General features: G+C 38.7%; 1 protein-coding gene across 1 annotated transcript; it reads right to left on the reverse strand.

The window, feature by feature from the left end:
* Positions 1-2,095: 2,095 nt before the first annotated feature.
* Positions 2,096-11,828, reverse strand: EIF2B2 (eukaryotic translation initiation factor 2B subunit beta). The gene is made up of 8 exons (XM_003756222.4): positions 11,545-11,828; positions 11,329-11,449; positions 8,507-8,655; positions 6,320-6,483; positions 5,334-5,429; positions 4,121-4,258; positions 3,935-4,001; positions 2,096-2,944 (listed from the first exon to the last, which is right to left on the reverse strand). Exons 1-8 carry the CDS (start codon positions 11,705-11,707, stop codon positions 2,787-2,789), a joined length of 1,056 nt encoding a protein of 351 aa, XP_003756270.1. The 5' UTR covers positions 11,708-11,828; the 3' UTR covers positions 2,096-2,786.
* Positions 11,829-13,660: the final 1,832 nt, after the last annotated feature.

Raw genomic sequence — 13,660 nt, forward strand, 5'->3', positions numbered from 1 at the left:
TCAAAATTGGACAAAAGGATATTTATAGTTTTTTTTTTTTTTTTTTTTTTTGTGGCAAAAAAGTGGGAATGCACAAATTGGAGAATGATGGAATACTATTGTGACTATATTCATCAATATAATGACCAATCAAGATTCCAGAAGACTAATGATGAAACATATTGCATGCTCCTCTTAAAGGTGAATGATACAGAAGAATGAAATTTTTTTGTGTATATTTGTCTTGAGTGTATATTGGTTTCTCTTAAATTGTTAATGGAGCATGAGGAGGAGGGAGGGAAGTACATAGGATTAAGGTGGAAGAGATTTTATTGTATATACACTTGTAATACATATATGTACAAAAACATGCTTATGTGTGTGTGTACATAAAAAGAAAACTTGGGAGGTCTCATCAACACAGTGATAAATTCTGAGGAGTCATGATCATTCTGCTTCTAGCCATAATGAATTCAGAGTATAGATTGAGCCATTTTTTGGCATGGCTAAAGTGAAAATGTTTTGCTTAACTCTATGTGTTTATAACAAGGATTTTGTTTCTCTTGTTTTCCTCAGTGGGGAGCAGGTGGAAGGAAGTGGGGAAATGGGGAAGAAGGCTAGTCTTTGTTTGAAAGTAAAGTTTAATTAGGAAAAAAGAGGTTGGTTAGAATTGAATCTAGGAAAAGGGAATATGTACTTTAGTAGTATTACTTATAAATATTCCCCTTAGGCATAAGGATAAAATTAAAGTAGGGTGGAGACAGTGGGGAAAAGTGGTCCCAAAGGATGGTAGCCTAAGTAGACACTATTGTAGACACTTTCTTTCCATCCAATCTCCAACTTTCTTGCACTTGGAGAAGGCAAGTAGAGGAAATCATATGAAGACAATCTAGTTCACTGATCCTTCAACTATCTTTGCATATAGTCCAATTTTATAGAACTTATGATGTTTTCAATAGCATCTATTGGATCAGGTAATAAAGAGTTACCCAACCAAAAAGCGGAGTTCAGAAGAGAAGCGGACTCCAAGAAAGGATCATTATTACAATTAAGGGTCCCTTCTGGGATTTTGTCAGCTAAGACATATGCTTTATATGAAAAAAACCAAACAAACCCAACCCAAAACCCAATACCAAATCATCTTTGAAAACAATGTCCTTTTCTGCTACAAAGAAACTAAGGTGGATTGGATATCCTTCAATAAAACCACGGAGCTAAAATTAGAACTTGAGTCTCTTGACTCACTCCTAAAGTTTTATCCCCAAACCACATTAGTTATATGTTAAGTTGGGAGTGGTTAGAATTGGTACCTTTGCAAGGGAGAAAATTACCAATGATTAGTAGCTTTAAGACATTTCATCCAGAAGGACAGTAAAGATTTTACTTTGGGAGAAATCATAAAAGAGGGAAAAGGATGCACATGTGCAAAAATTTCTGTAGCAGCTTTTTGTAGCAGCAAGGAATTGGAAACTGAATGGATGCCCATCAATTGGGGAATGACTGAATAATTTGTGGTATATGAATGTAATAAAACATTATTGATTTATAAGAAATGATGAGCAGGCCAATTTCAGAAAAGCCTGGATGAACCGATGCTTAATGAAGTGAGCAGAACCAGGAAAACATTGTACACACTAACTGCAAGATTTTGCAATGATCAATTCTTAAGATCCAAGACTATTTCCAATAGACTTGGGATGGAAAAATGCCATCCACATCCAGAGAGAGAGCTTACAGAGACTGAATGTGGATCGAAGGAAAGTATTTAAAACTCTTTTTGCTTGTTTATTTGCTTTTTCTTTCACAGTTTTTTCCTTTTGGTGTGATTTTTCTTGCATGGCATGACAGATATGGAAATAGGTTTGGAAGGATTTTACACATATGGCCTATATCAGGTTGCTTTGTTGTCTTGGGGAAATGAGAAAAAATTTGGAACACAAAATTTTGCAGGAATGTTGAAAACTGTCTTTCCAATAACTATCTTTCCAGATAGAATACTATTTAGGAAAAAAAAAAAAAGATTTTACTTTGTGGACTTCTTTATTCCATAAACTGACAAACTGGGTGCTGATTAAGACAGTCACCACTGAGTCATACAATTTTTAGATCAGCCTTTTAGAATCTTGCTTAATGTTGTTTCTTTCCAAGTCAGTAAAAGGCAGAAATAATTTATTTTCACAGAAAAGCTATTAGTATCAGGAGGCTATTTTTCTTTTAAGTTTCCTTAGATCAGTAAAAAAATTTCTATTTTTCTGTTGAACTCCAAAAGAAAATAAACATCATTTTTTATAATGCTAGTGTTCAGAGTTTACCTCTAATTACTACCCTTTTTCAGGCACACTGCTTTGCAAACACATTAAATGGGCCATGCTGCTGCTATTTCAAATAGTTTAATCACAGCAGAATTGTAGACAAGAGTCATAAAGTAGCTTTTATTGGCATATCCTGGGAGGAGGTGTAGAAAATTCTGAACAAAGGTGTCTACCTCAGCAAGAATTCCATGTGACCCAGAACACATCACTGAATCAGAACTTTTCATATCCCATAGAGACGCAGCCAGGTCAGCAGGAGGCTCCCAAATAAATAGGTCAAGCACTGTTGCTCCATTAAGATCGAAAGAACAGGTCCTGAAATTCTGCCTTTGTATGTGTATAGCTACAGTTCTTATTTAGAGTTCAAGTCTTCTTTTGAGGGAACTTGACTCTAGCTTGTTCCCACATCAGGAGTAGGAGTTTCTCATTAGTTTTTTAGGCACATCTTCATTAAGTGTTACATAAATGTCTTCCTGAGCTTCATCATTCCTGACTTTAGAGAATGTGATCATCAGGATGGTAGAGCTCACTCATGAGTCGGTAAATATAGGAAGGCGCATTCCCACCAATGTTGGAGATAAAGAGGGTGATAAGGTCTGGTGGGACATAATCAAACACAGGGCAATGAACACTGACTTTCTCCAAAATGTCCCCTGAAAGGCAATAAGAATAAATGTAAGAAATATTATCCAGCTTAGCTACTCTGATCAATACAATGATCCAAAAAAATTCCAAAAGCCTCATGATGAAAAATCCTATTTACTTCCAGAGAAAAGTACTGATGAACTCTTATGTGCAAATTTAAGTAAAATTTTCTCACTTTATTTTTCCTGTCTTTTGGCAAGTTACAATATAGCTAATATGGAAATATGCTTGGCAAGATTTCACATGTATAACTGATAGCATATTGCATGCCTTCTCAGTCAGCTGAGGAGAAGGATGAAGGGAGAGAATTTGAAACTCAAAAAAAAATTTTAAGTACTTGTAATAAGAAATATTGTCCAGGCCTCAAGCAATAGCAATAGCAATTAGAAAAAGTTATTGTTATTAAACAAAAAGAAGAGTGCACTGTTTAACTAAGCCTAAATGATGGGGCTATAGGACCAAGTCCTTTGTTTTGCATCCAGTTGTTTAGAACTTTACTCAATGAATTAAGCTGTTCAACTCTGAGAAAAACAGAAAAGGAGGCCACAGACTTAGGTTTCATCAGGAGAAATGATCCAAAGCTCCCGCCTGTGATAATATCATTAAAATAAACTCCACAAGGACTAGAACTGAGTTTCAAAGAAACACTAAGCTATTTACTGTATTTTGTGTAATTCTTAACCCTGTTATCTTTTCCATAGGTCTGTTACACTAAAGTATATTCCATTTACAAGCTCAGATCCAGTCATCTGTACCTCCATCATGTCAGTTAAAACCTCAATTAGCCTAAAATATATTGAATGTTTTAAAACCATAAAGGCCCCAGATGCCATAAATGGGATAAAAGTTACAGCCCCTAGAAAAAATAATTCCTCTGCTTCATTTCTCCTGATCATCACTGAAGGCAGTGACGAGTCAGACTTAGAGAATTCTGAATCTGAATTGCAACCCAGTCCCATCTAGATCCTACCAATCATCTTTAAAAAACAAAACGATACCCTCTGTGAATGGCAAGACTTCTTCAGGAGCTACAAACTTGTGGAATGAATCTTCTTCGTTGGGAAACTAGAAAAAAGGTTATAAAAAGAAATGACATAAGTAAAACTACTTTCTTGTGAGCATGCATTTCTCTCAATTGGGAAGTGACCCTACTACTAGGGCCAGAGGAAGAGAATAGCCCTTACCTGTGGTGAAAGCTTAAACATGGGTGCACAAACAATGAGTGGAGTGGAGTGGTGCTTAGCTGCAAGGGCCAGGGTGTGAGTTCCTGCCACTGCTCTCAGGGCACCATTGGCTAGGATGGTCTTTGTGCCAATGATCACCTTTGGAATGAAAGGAGAATGATGACTTAGGGAACAGAGAAGTAGGGGAAGGAAATAGAGGGACAAGGGAAGGATTCAGAAAAAAGTAACTGAAGACCACTGAAAGCAAAAGTTAATTTAGAATCAAAGCTTCAGAATCCTCTAGAAAAAAAGCAGACAAGATAAAAAGAGATTGGGTCCTCTAACCTATTAAGAGTGAACCCTTTTCTCAGCTGTCTGTTTCATGTTCTGGTTTTTAACAGAAAAATTGGTGGGGAATGAAACAAAAGGCCTCTTTCAACTCTAGTGATGTGCTAATAACAAATTTTAGTCTCAAAAGCAGATTGCGGATTGCTTTCACTACAATAAATTTGTTGGAGGGAGGGTCACTCTAATCTACTATTCTATCATATCAAACTGAAAATCCGTAGGCCAGTAACAGAAAGGGCTTTAGACAGATGTAAAAGACCAAATCTGCATTTTATTTATTTCCTCAAATTTTTCCTCTAAAGTGCCTTTAACTAGGGCCCATAAAATATCTATCCATAGTGAAAGTTTCAACTTTTCTGCATGTCTCTACGCTGTTGATAAGTGAGCAGATGCCAGAAAAAATGTGAAATGTGTGCATATACATGCAACCAACAAAAATATTACGCCTATCACTTTTAGCTATGTTCAATACTTAGTAAGGATAGAATTTTATTTCTTTTCAATAGAGGAGGTCCCTATTCATCTATATTTCACTTGCCAAGTTTTCAATGAAACTTTGAACACAGCACATGATACCTTCTTCCCAGACAGTGAGGACTTACATATGTGTCTTCCATCTTTAGCCCTATATTCTTTTCACTGCTTTCCCAAATATCCGAGAAAGTAGAGAATGGAAATGAATATGGGGACAAGATGAAAGGAATTCTGTAACTGGATCAACAATCTCAACAAATCTTCAAATAATATCAAAAACTTACTTTTTTATCAGAGATATCATGGGGAAGAATGAATACTTTAGGAACCCAAAGAAAAGGAATACCCCTTATGTTAACAACCAGTATCTCTATGCTACTTATTCATTTCTAATAACTCCAAATATACTCACTTTGTTGACTCTGGACATAACAGCAAAAATGGCAGCATCAGTCATGACAGTTGTTTCAATATCCTCCTTGGCCAGATTGACTGCCATCTTATGACCCTGAAATAAGGAGAATCTGATAAGTTCTATAGGAGATACAGAGTGTGCTTTTCACATGTAATTTGGACTGATCTGTTTCTAAAAGTTCATTCTGCTACAGTAAAGTTCTTGGCATAAGTTCTCAACACAATGAGGAAGAACTCTGACAGCAAATGGAAAATAGTAAACATAGCATGTTCCTAGGCCTTAAGTAGAGCAACCACAAAACTAGACATTCTATTAGGCAGAGTCCCTAGATCAGGCTGATCCTAGCTCAAATTCCATCTTGGATTCAGGACAAATGTCCTGCTCCAAGGAATTGAGGCCAGGCAAGTACTAGACATTTCTAAGGTTCTTTGCCCCATTTAAGATTCCTAAAGAAGTTATTATATTTGATCAATTTATTATCAAAAGAAACTTTTGGGGTTAATTTCAATCAATTCACTTTTTATATGAAGAAACAAGGGGCCAGGGAGAATGTGACTTTCCCAAAGTCACACTGAGAGTAAGGGACAACAGAGCTAGTATTTGAATGCCAAGGCCATATTTCTTTCTATTTCATCATCCTGTCTCAATTCTTATGTCCTCAGTTCTACAGTTTATCACTGCTTTCTCAAATCAGTTATCATAAAATTTTTGACCAGTCACATGATTTCACTTCTGGTGAGGAAACTCCCTCTCCCAATGCAAATGAAGGTACAGTATATAATAGCTCTTAGTTAATTCCACTAATATCTCACTACATAGGGTTAATGATCAAGATAACCCCATTTCATTTTCATCTTATCAGACACTTTACCCCCCAAGTCATCATTATCCCTTGCTTACCAATTCAGTTAGAATGGATCCAACCATCCCTTCCTTTACTACCTCCTCCCATCTTTCTCATTTTTCCGTAGCTCCTTCAGTACCTGGCAGAAAGGAGCACACTCTGCCACAATAACATGAAATTTCCGCTTTTGGGCAGCCACTTTGAGGAAGGCTTCAACAGTTCGGGAGTATCCAATGGTCATGATCACCTCATTGGAGTGAATGTGCTCCAGAGCCTGCATTGCTATGTTCTCAGTTGTCCCTTCTGTAAGCACAGTCAATTTACAGGAAAATTAGACACAAAGTGGGGAAGAAAGATTTGTGCTCTTCTCACAACATCCCCCTAGGACATATTATAGGGAAATTAGGCCTTAAGGACACCACACCAAAAATGGCTGAAATTAAATATTACAAAAAGTCATATTTTTATAACTCCTCATCTCCAAAATGCAGCCCTTTTGCCCCTTTGGTATACTCCACAAAACCCAACCCTATTTCAATGCCCATATCACTGTGGTTACTGGGAAATCTACTAGCTCCCTTTGGGTAACTGATTCTGAAGTCAGTGACTATCCAGTCAAGAACATTTTTCAATCTGTAGAACTTAAAATTGCTTTAGAAAAAGAAAATGAAAGCTCCATTAAAGGATTCTTTTCTAAAGATATTACAAATCAGTAACACTGCATGCCAGACAAGAGACCCCAACAACAACAAAAAAAAAGCAGGTGGGTAAGAAAAACTAAAAACAAAAGCACATATCAAACTGTGCATACCCTTTGATCCAGCAGTGTTACTACTGGGATTATATCCCAAAGAGATTATAAAGAAGGGAAAGGGACCTGTATGTGCACGAATTTGTGGCAGCCCTTTTTGTAGTGGCTAGAAACTGGAAACTGAATGGATGTCCATCAGTTGGAGAATGGCTGAATAAATTGTGGTATATGAAAATTATGGAATATTACTGTTCTGTAAGAAATGACCAACAGGATGATTTCAGAAAGGCCTGGAGAGACTTACACGAACTGATGCTGAGTGAAATGAGCAGGACCAGGAGATCATTATATACTTCTACAACAATACTAGATGATGACCAGTTCTGATGGATCAGGCCATCCTCAGCAACGAGATCAACCAAATCATTTCTAATGGAGCAGTAATGAACTGAACTAGCTATGCCCAGAAAAAGAACTCTGGGAGATGACTAAAAACCATTACATTGAATTCCCAATCCCTATATTTATGCCCACCTGGATTTTTGATTTCCTTCACAAGCTAATTGTACAATATTTCAGAGTCTGATTCTTTTTGTACAGCAAAATAACGTTTTGGTCATGTATACTTATTGTGTATCTAATTTATATTTTAATATATTTAACATCTACTGGTCATCCTGCCATCTAGGGGAGGGGGTGGGGGGGGGGTAAGAGGTGAAAAATTGGAACAAGAGGTTTGGCAATTGTTAATGCTGTAAAGTTACCCATCTATATATCCTGTAAATAAAAGGCTATTAAATAAAAAAAAAAAAAAAAAAAAAAAAAAGCACACAAAACTGAGACCCTAAGGGGTAATGTTATTTCTTGGTTAAACTTGTGTAAATCTCTAAAGACCAATTTTAGTGAAGCCAAATCACATGAATTATAGGAATAATTACAGACAGCATTTATTCAGTACTCTTAATGTTTATGAAAAATGTTTTAAAAATGTTTAAAAATGTTTACAAAACAACAATATTCTCTCATTTGATCTTCATAACAACTCTTTGAGGAAGTAACAGAGTCACCACTATTTTATAAATGAGGAAGCTTTGTGAGACTGACTTGCCCAGGGACAGAGTTAGTAAACATCTGAGGCAGAATCCAAACTCAGGTGTTTCTGATTCTTAAGTCCAGCCCTCCATCCACTATACCATACAGCTGCTCCAAGGCTAGAGACTTAACCACCATGGTTTTAAATATTTTTTCCTCATTTGAATTCAAAGCACAGTCTCATACTGAGACTTTGTTATTGATATGAATTAAATTTATTTACTGAGTCTCTCTACTAATGTGGGTACAATTCAGGGACCTGAAGTCTAGAAGAAGTTTGGTTATTGGTTTGTAAAGCAAAGTACACAGCAGTGACCAAACCTGCTGAGCGTCTCAACCTTTTCTTCCTAGCAAAAAACACATGAAGAGAGTTTGGGAAGAATCACAGACTAGATTACTTTTTACCTATGTTGCTGGACAACCATAATGATCTTTCCCCTTATCTGAGGTGGCTTTCATTTGCCAGAATTACCACACACTTACCCAGCTCTATCAACAGCTCATTAATAACCTCAATGATATTGGCTTGGAGTTGGGCATAGTGAAGACTAAAATCCTCATTCAGGCCTCCAGCTGTCAAGAGCTTGTGTAAAGACTCCTGCTGATCACTCTCATCACTTCGTCCATGGAGTCTGAGGATATAAGACTCATCATCAGAGGGATGATTAAAGAGAAACGACCTTTACCCTTTGACACAGCAGTGGGGCTACTACTGGTCTTATACCCCAAGGAGATACAAAAGAAGAGAAAGGGACCAGTATGTGCCAAAATGTTTGTGGCAGCCCTGTTTGTAGTAGCTAGAAGCTGGAAAGTGAGTGGATGCCCATCAGTTGGAGAATGGCTGGGTAAATTGTGGTATATGAATGTTATGGATTATTATTGTTCTGTAAGAAATGACCAGCAGAATGAATACAGAGAGGCCTGGAGAGACTTATATGAACTGATGCTGAGTGAAATGAGCAGGACCAGGAGATCGTTATATACTTCAACAACAATACTGTATGAAGATGTATTCTGAGAGAAGTGGATTTTCTTTGACAAAGAGACCTAATTCAGTTTCAATTGATCAATGATGGACAGAAGCAGCTACACCCAAAGAAAAAACATTGGGAAATGAATGTAAACTGTTTGCATGCTTGTTTTTCTTCCCAGGCTATTTTTACCTTCTGAATCCAGTTCTCCCTGTGCAACAAGAAAACTGTTTGGTTCTGCACACATACATTGTATCTAGGATATATTCAACATATTCAACATATATAGGACTGCTTACCATCTGGGGGAGGGAGAAAATCGGAACAGAAGTGAGTGCAAGGGATAATGTAAAAAATTACCTGGCATGGATTCTGGCAATAAAAAGTTATTATAATAGAAAGTGGGGAAAAAAAAAAAAAAGAAACAACCTTACCAGAGGCCATAAGCATCAAAGATGATAACAGCTTGAAAGGACCTTAAAGATAATCCAATCCAAATCCCCTAATTGTATAACTAAAAGATGAAGAAATCAAGGCCCAGGAAGAAAAAGTGACTTGGCCAAAATCACCCGGGAAATTGGTGGTAGAATTAGGCCTTAAGCCCATACACTCTGTCTCAAGAGCCCAGCCCACTTTTCTCTTTTATTACAGGCCCAGAGAAATAAAGTGATTTCCCAAGTGAAATGAGCAGAACCAGGAGATCATTATATACCTCAACAACGATTCTGTATGAGGATGTATTCTGATGGAAGTGGATTTCTTCGACAAAGACAAGATCTAACTCAGTTTCAATTGATCAATGATGGACAGAAGCAGCTACACCCAAAGAAAAAACATTGGGAAATGAATGTAAACTGTTTGCATGCTTGTTTTTCTTCCCAGGTTATTTTTACCTTCTGAATCCAGCTCTCCCTGTGCAACAAGAAAACTGTTTGGTTCTGCACACATACATTGTATCTAGGATATATTCAACATATTCAACATATATAGGACTGCTTGCCATCTGGGGGAGGGAGAAAATCGGAACAGAAGTGAGTGCAAGGGATAATGTAAAAAATTACCCTGGCATGGATTCTGGCAATAAAAAGTTATTATAATAGAAAGTGGGGAAAAAAAAAAAAAAAAAGAAACAACCTTACCAGGGGCCATAAGCATCAAAGATGATAACAGCTTGAAAGGACCTTAAAGATAATCCAATCCAAATCCCCTAATTGTATAACTAAAAGATGAAGAAATCAAGGCCCAGGAAGAAAAAGTGACTTGGCCAAAATCACCCGGGAAATTGGTGGTAGAATTAGGCCTTAAGCCCATACACTCTGTCTCAAGAGCCCAGCCCACTTTTCTCTCTTATTACAGGCCCAGAGAAATAAAGTGATTTCCCAAGTGAAATGAGCAGAACCAGGAGATCATTATATACCTCAACAACGATTCTGTATGAGGATGTATTCTGATGGAAGTGGATTTCTTCGACAAAGACAAGATCTAATTCAGTTTCAATTGATCAATGATGGACAGAAGCAGCTACACCCAAAGAAAAAAACATTGGGAAATGAATGTAAACTGTTTGCATGCTTGTTTTTCTTCCCAGGTTATTTTTACCTTCTGAATCCAGTTCTCCCTGTGCAACAAGAAAACTGTTTGGTTCTGCACACATACATTGTATCTAGGATATATTCAACATATTCAACATATATAGGACTGCTTACCATCTGGGGGAGGGAGAAAATCGGAACAGAAGTGAGTGCAAGGGATAATGTAAAAAACTACCCAGGCATGGATTCTGGCAATAAAAAGTTATTATAATAGAAAGTGGGGAAAAAAAAAAAAAAAGAAACAACCTTACCAGGGGCCATAAGCATCAAAGATGCTAACTCAGTTTCAATTGATCAATGATGGACAGAAGCAGCTACACCCAGAGAAGGAACACTGGGAAATGAATGTAAACCGTTTGCATTTTTGTTTTTCTTCCCGGGTTATTTTTACCTTCTGAATCCAGTTCTCCCTGTGCAACAAGAGAACTGTTTGGTTCTGCACACATATATTGTATCTAGGATATACTGTGACATATTCAACACTTGGGTCGCTGCCGACCCACGACCGGAGTCCAGGCTCATCCAGGGGTTCTTTCCCTCAGAGCCAACGCGGGGGCGAGAAGACGAGCAAGGGAGGGGGCGCAGTCCGTACCCTGGGGCTTCCCGGCCAGATCTCTGCGGGCAGGAGCTGTGCTTCTGCCTTTCTTTTTATGCCCGGTGCTGAGCACAGCGCCAGGCAAACAGTAAGCGCTAAGTTAACGTTAACTGGCTGACGGGGCTGGCGAGTGGGGGAGGGGCTGACCTGCCGTACTCCTCGCGGATGATCTTGAGCACCCTCCGCACCATGTTGCCCACGGTGGTCTCGGAGGGCTGGGCGGCCGTCATCCGCCGGCCCTCCTTCCGGATGAGCTCCATCAGCTCCCCTGCGGCCAGAGACGGGAGAGCATGAGCCGAGCGCTGTCAGGGCTCGCGTCCTCCCCCTCCCCCAGGCCGGCCGGCCTCGCCACCTCCCCCTCACCGGCGTTGCTCCAGCGCCCGTGGGACACGATCCGGCGGAGCAGCCCCACGGTCTCCCGGGCCATGTCCTCCGAGCTGCGCTGGCCCCCGCCGCGCTTCAGCGCCGCCACGAAGCTCTCGATCCGCTCAGACAGTTCCGTCTCTTTCTCAACCGCGCCCGGCATCTTGCGGGATGACACCGCGTCCCGTACACCGAAAACAAGAGGCGAGAGGGCCCGCGGCAGCAGCGAGACGCGCACAGACTTCTACTTCCGGGACGGCCTCCGTGCGCTTCCGGTCTTTCTCCCGGGCTCGGTGCGTCTCCTCCTACGAGCCAATCAGAGGGTGGAGGCTCTACTCCTAGAGAAAAGGAAATAGAGGATAAGCCTGCCATTGGTACGGAGAAACGGAAGTGTGAATGAATTCTTCCTTATTCGGCACGCCGGAGGTCGCGTCTATCCTCAAGTCCTCCAGGCTCTATGATCCGTGACTATGGAAACGGCAAAGCCCTTATCCCGCGCCTTTAATAGGAGGCTTCTCCCCCCCACCCCTTCTGCGTGGAGATCAGTGAAGCTGTAGCGCAAAATCTCAAAAACCAACTCATAAACAAATTATAAATGACATCATGAACTCCAGTTGCATGAACATCTTCAATGGAAGGGACTTCCCCATTCTTCAAGACCACCCATTACAGTTATTGGTCAGATGGAAACTGAGTGTGGACCACAACACAGCATCCTTCTCTCTCCGTTGTTATTTGCTGGCACTTTGTTTCCTTTCTCAGTTTTTTTTTTTATTCCTTCTTGATCCGATTTTTCTTGTGCAGCAAGACAGCTGTGTAAATGTGTATACATATATGGGATTTAACACATCCTTTTTTTTTAAAATGGGAAAAATACTTTTTTTTATTATTATTATAACTTTTTATTGACAGAACCCATGCCTGGGTAATTTTTTACAACATTATCCCTTGCACTCACTTCTGTTCGGACTTTTCCCCTCCCTCCCTCCACCCCCTCCCCCAGATGGCAAGCAGTCCTAGACGTGTTAAATATAACATATACTTTAACATGTATTGGACTACCTGCCAGCTAGGAGAGGGGGTGGGAGGAGAAGGGGAAAATTTGGAACAAAAAGTTTTGCAAGGGACAATGTTGGAGAAATTATCCATGCATATGTTTTGTAAGTAAAAAGCTTTCATAAAAATAAATAAATTAAAAACAAAAACAAAAAAAATTATTGGTTAGGTGAAATAAGGATGCCCATTATCTCACTGTTATTCAACATTGTACTAGAAATGTTGGCTTTAGCAATAAGAAAAGAAAAAGCAACTAAAGGAAGTGGAATAGACACTATCACTTTTCGGATGACATGCTGATATACTTGGAGAATCCTAGAAAATCATTCAAAAGTTACTGGAAACAATTCACAGCTTTACCAAAGTTGCAGGTTATAAAATAGCATTTCTATATGTTACTGATAAAGCCCTACGTCCAGAGATAGGGAAATTCCATTTAAAATTACTATAGACAAAATAAAATACCTGGGGATCTACCTGCCAAGACAACCCCAAGAACTATATGAACACAATTATAAAATACTTCTCACACAAATAAAATGAGATCTAAACAATTGGAAAAATATAAATTTTTGTGGCTAGGCCAAGCTAATATAATAAAAATTATAATTCTGCCTAACTTGGTCTGCTTGTTCAATGTCATACCAAACTGCCAAAACATTATAATTAGAACTAGAAAAAAATAATAAAATTCATCTGGAAGAACAAAAGATCAAGAATATCAAGAAAATTAATGAAAAAAAATACAAAGGATGGTAGCTTAGCTATACCAAACCTAAAACTATATTATAAAACAGCAATCATCAAAACCTTTTGGTACAAGCTAAGAAATCAGTGGAATCTATTCTTTTAGCTATACGTGATACAATAAGCAAGGCCTGTAGCAATCTAGTACTTGATAAACCCCCAAAATCCAGCTACTGGAATAAGAACTCACTATTTGATTTAAAAAAAAAAAAAACTGTTAGGAAAACTGGAAAATAATATATCAGAAACTCAGCAGAGGCTTACATCTCACATTCCATACCAAATAAAGTTAAAACAGATACATGATTTGGGC

Source organism: Sarcophilus harrisii, chromosome 2 (genome assembly GCF_902635505.1).
Source record: "Sarcophilus harrisii chromosome 2, mSarHar1.11, whole genome shotgun sequence".
Classification (NCBI taxonomy): Eukaryota; Metazoa; Chordata; class Mammalia; order Dasyuromorphia; family Dasyuridae; genus Sarcophilus; species Sarcophilus harrisii.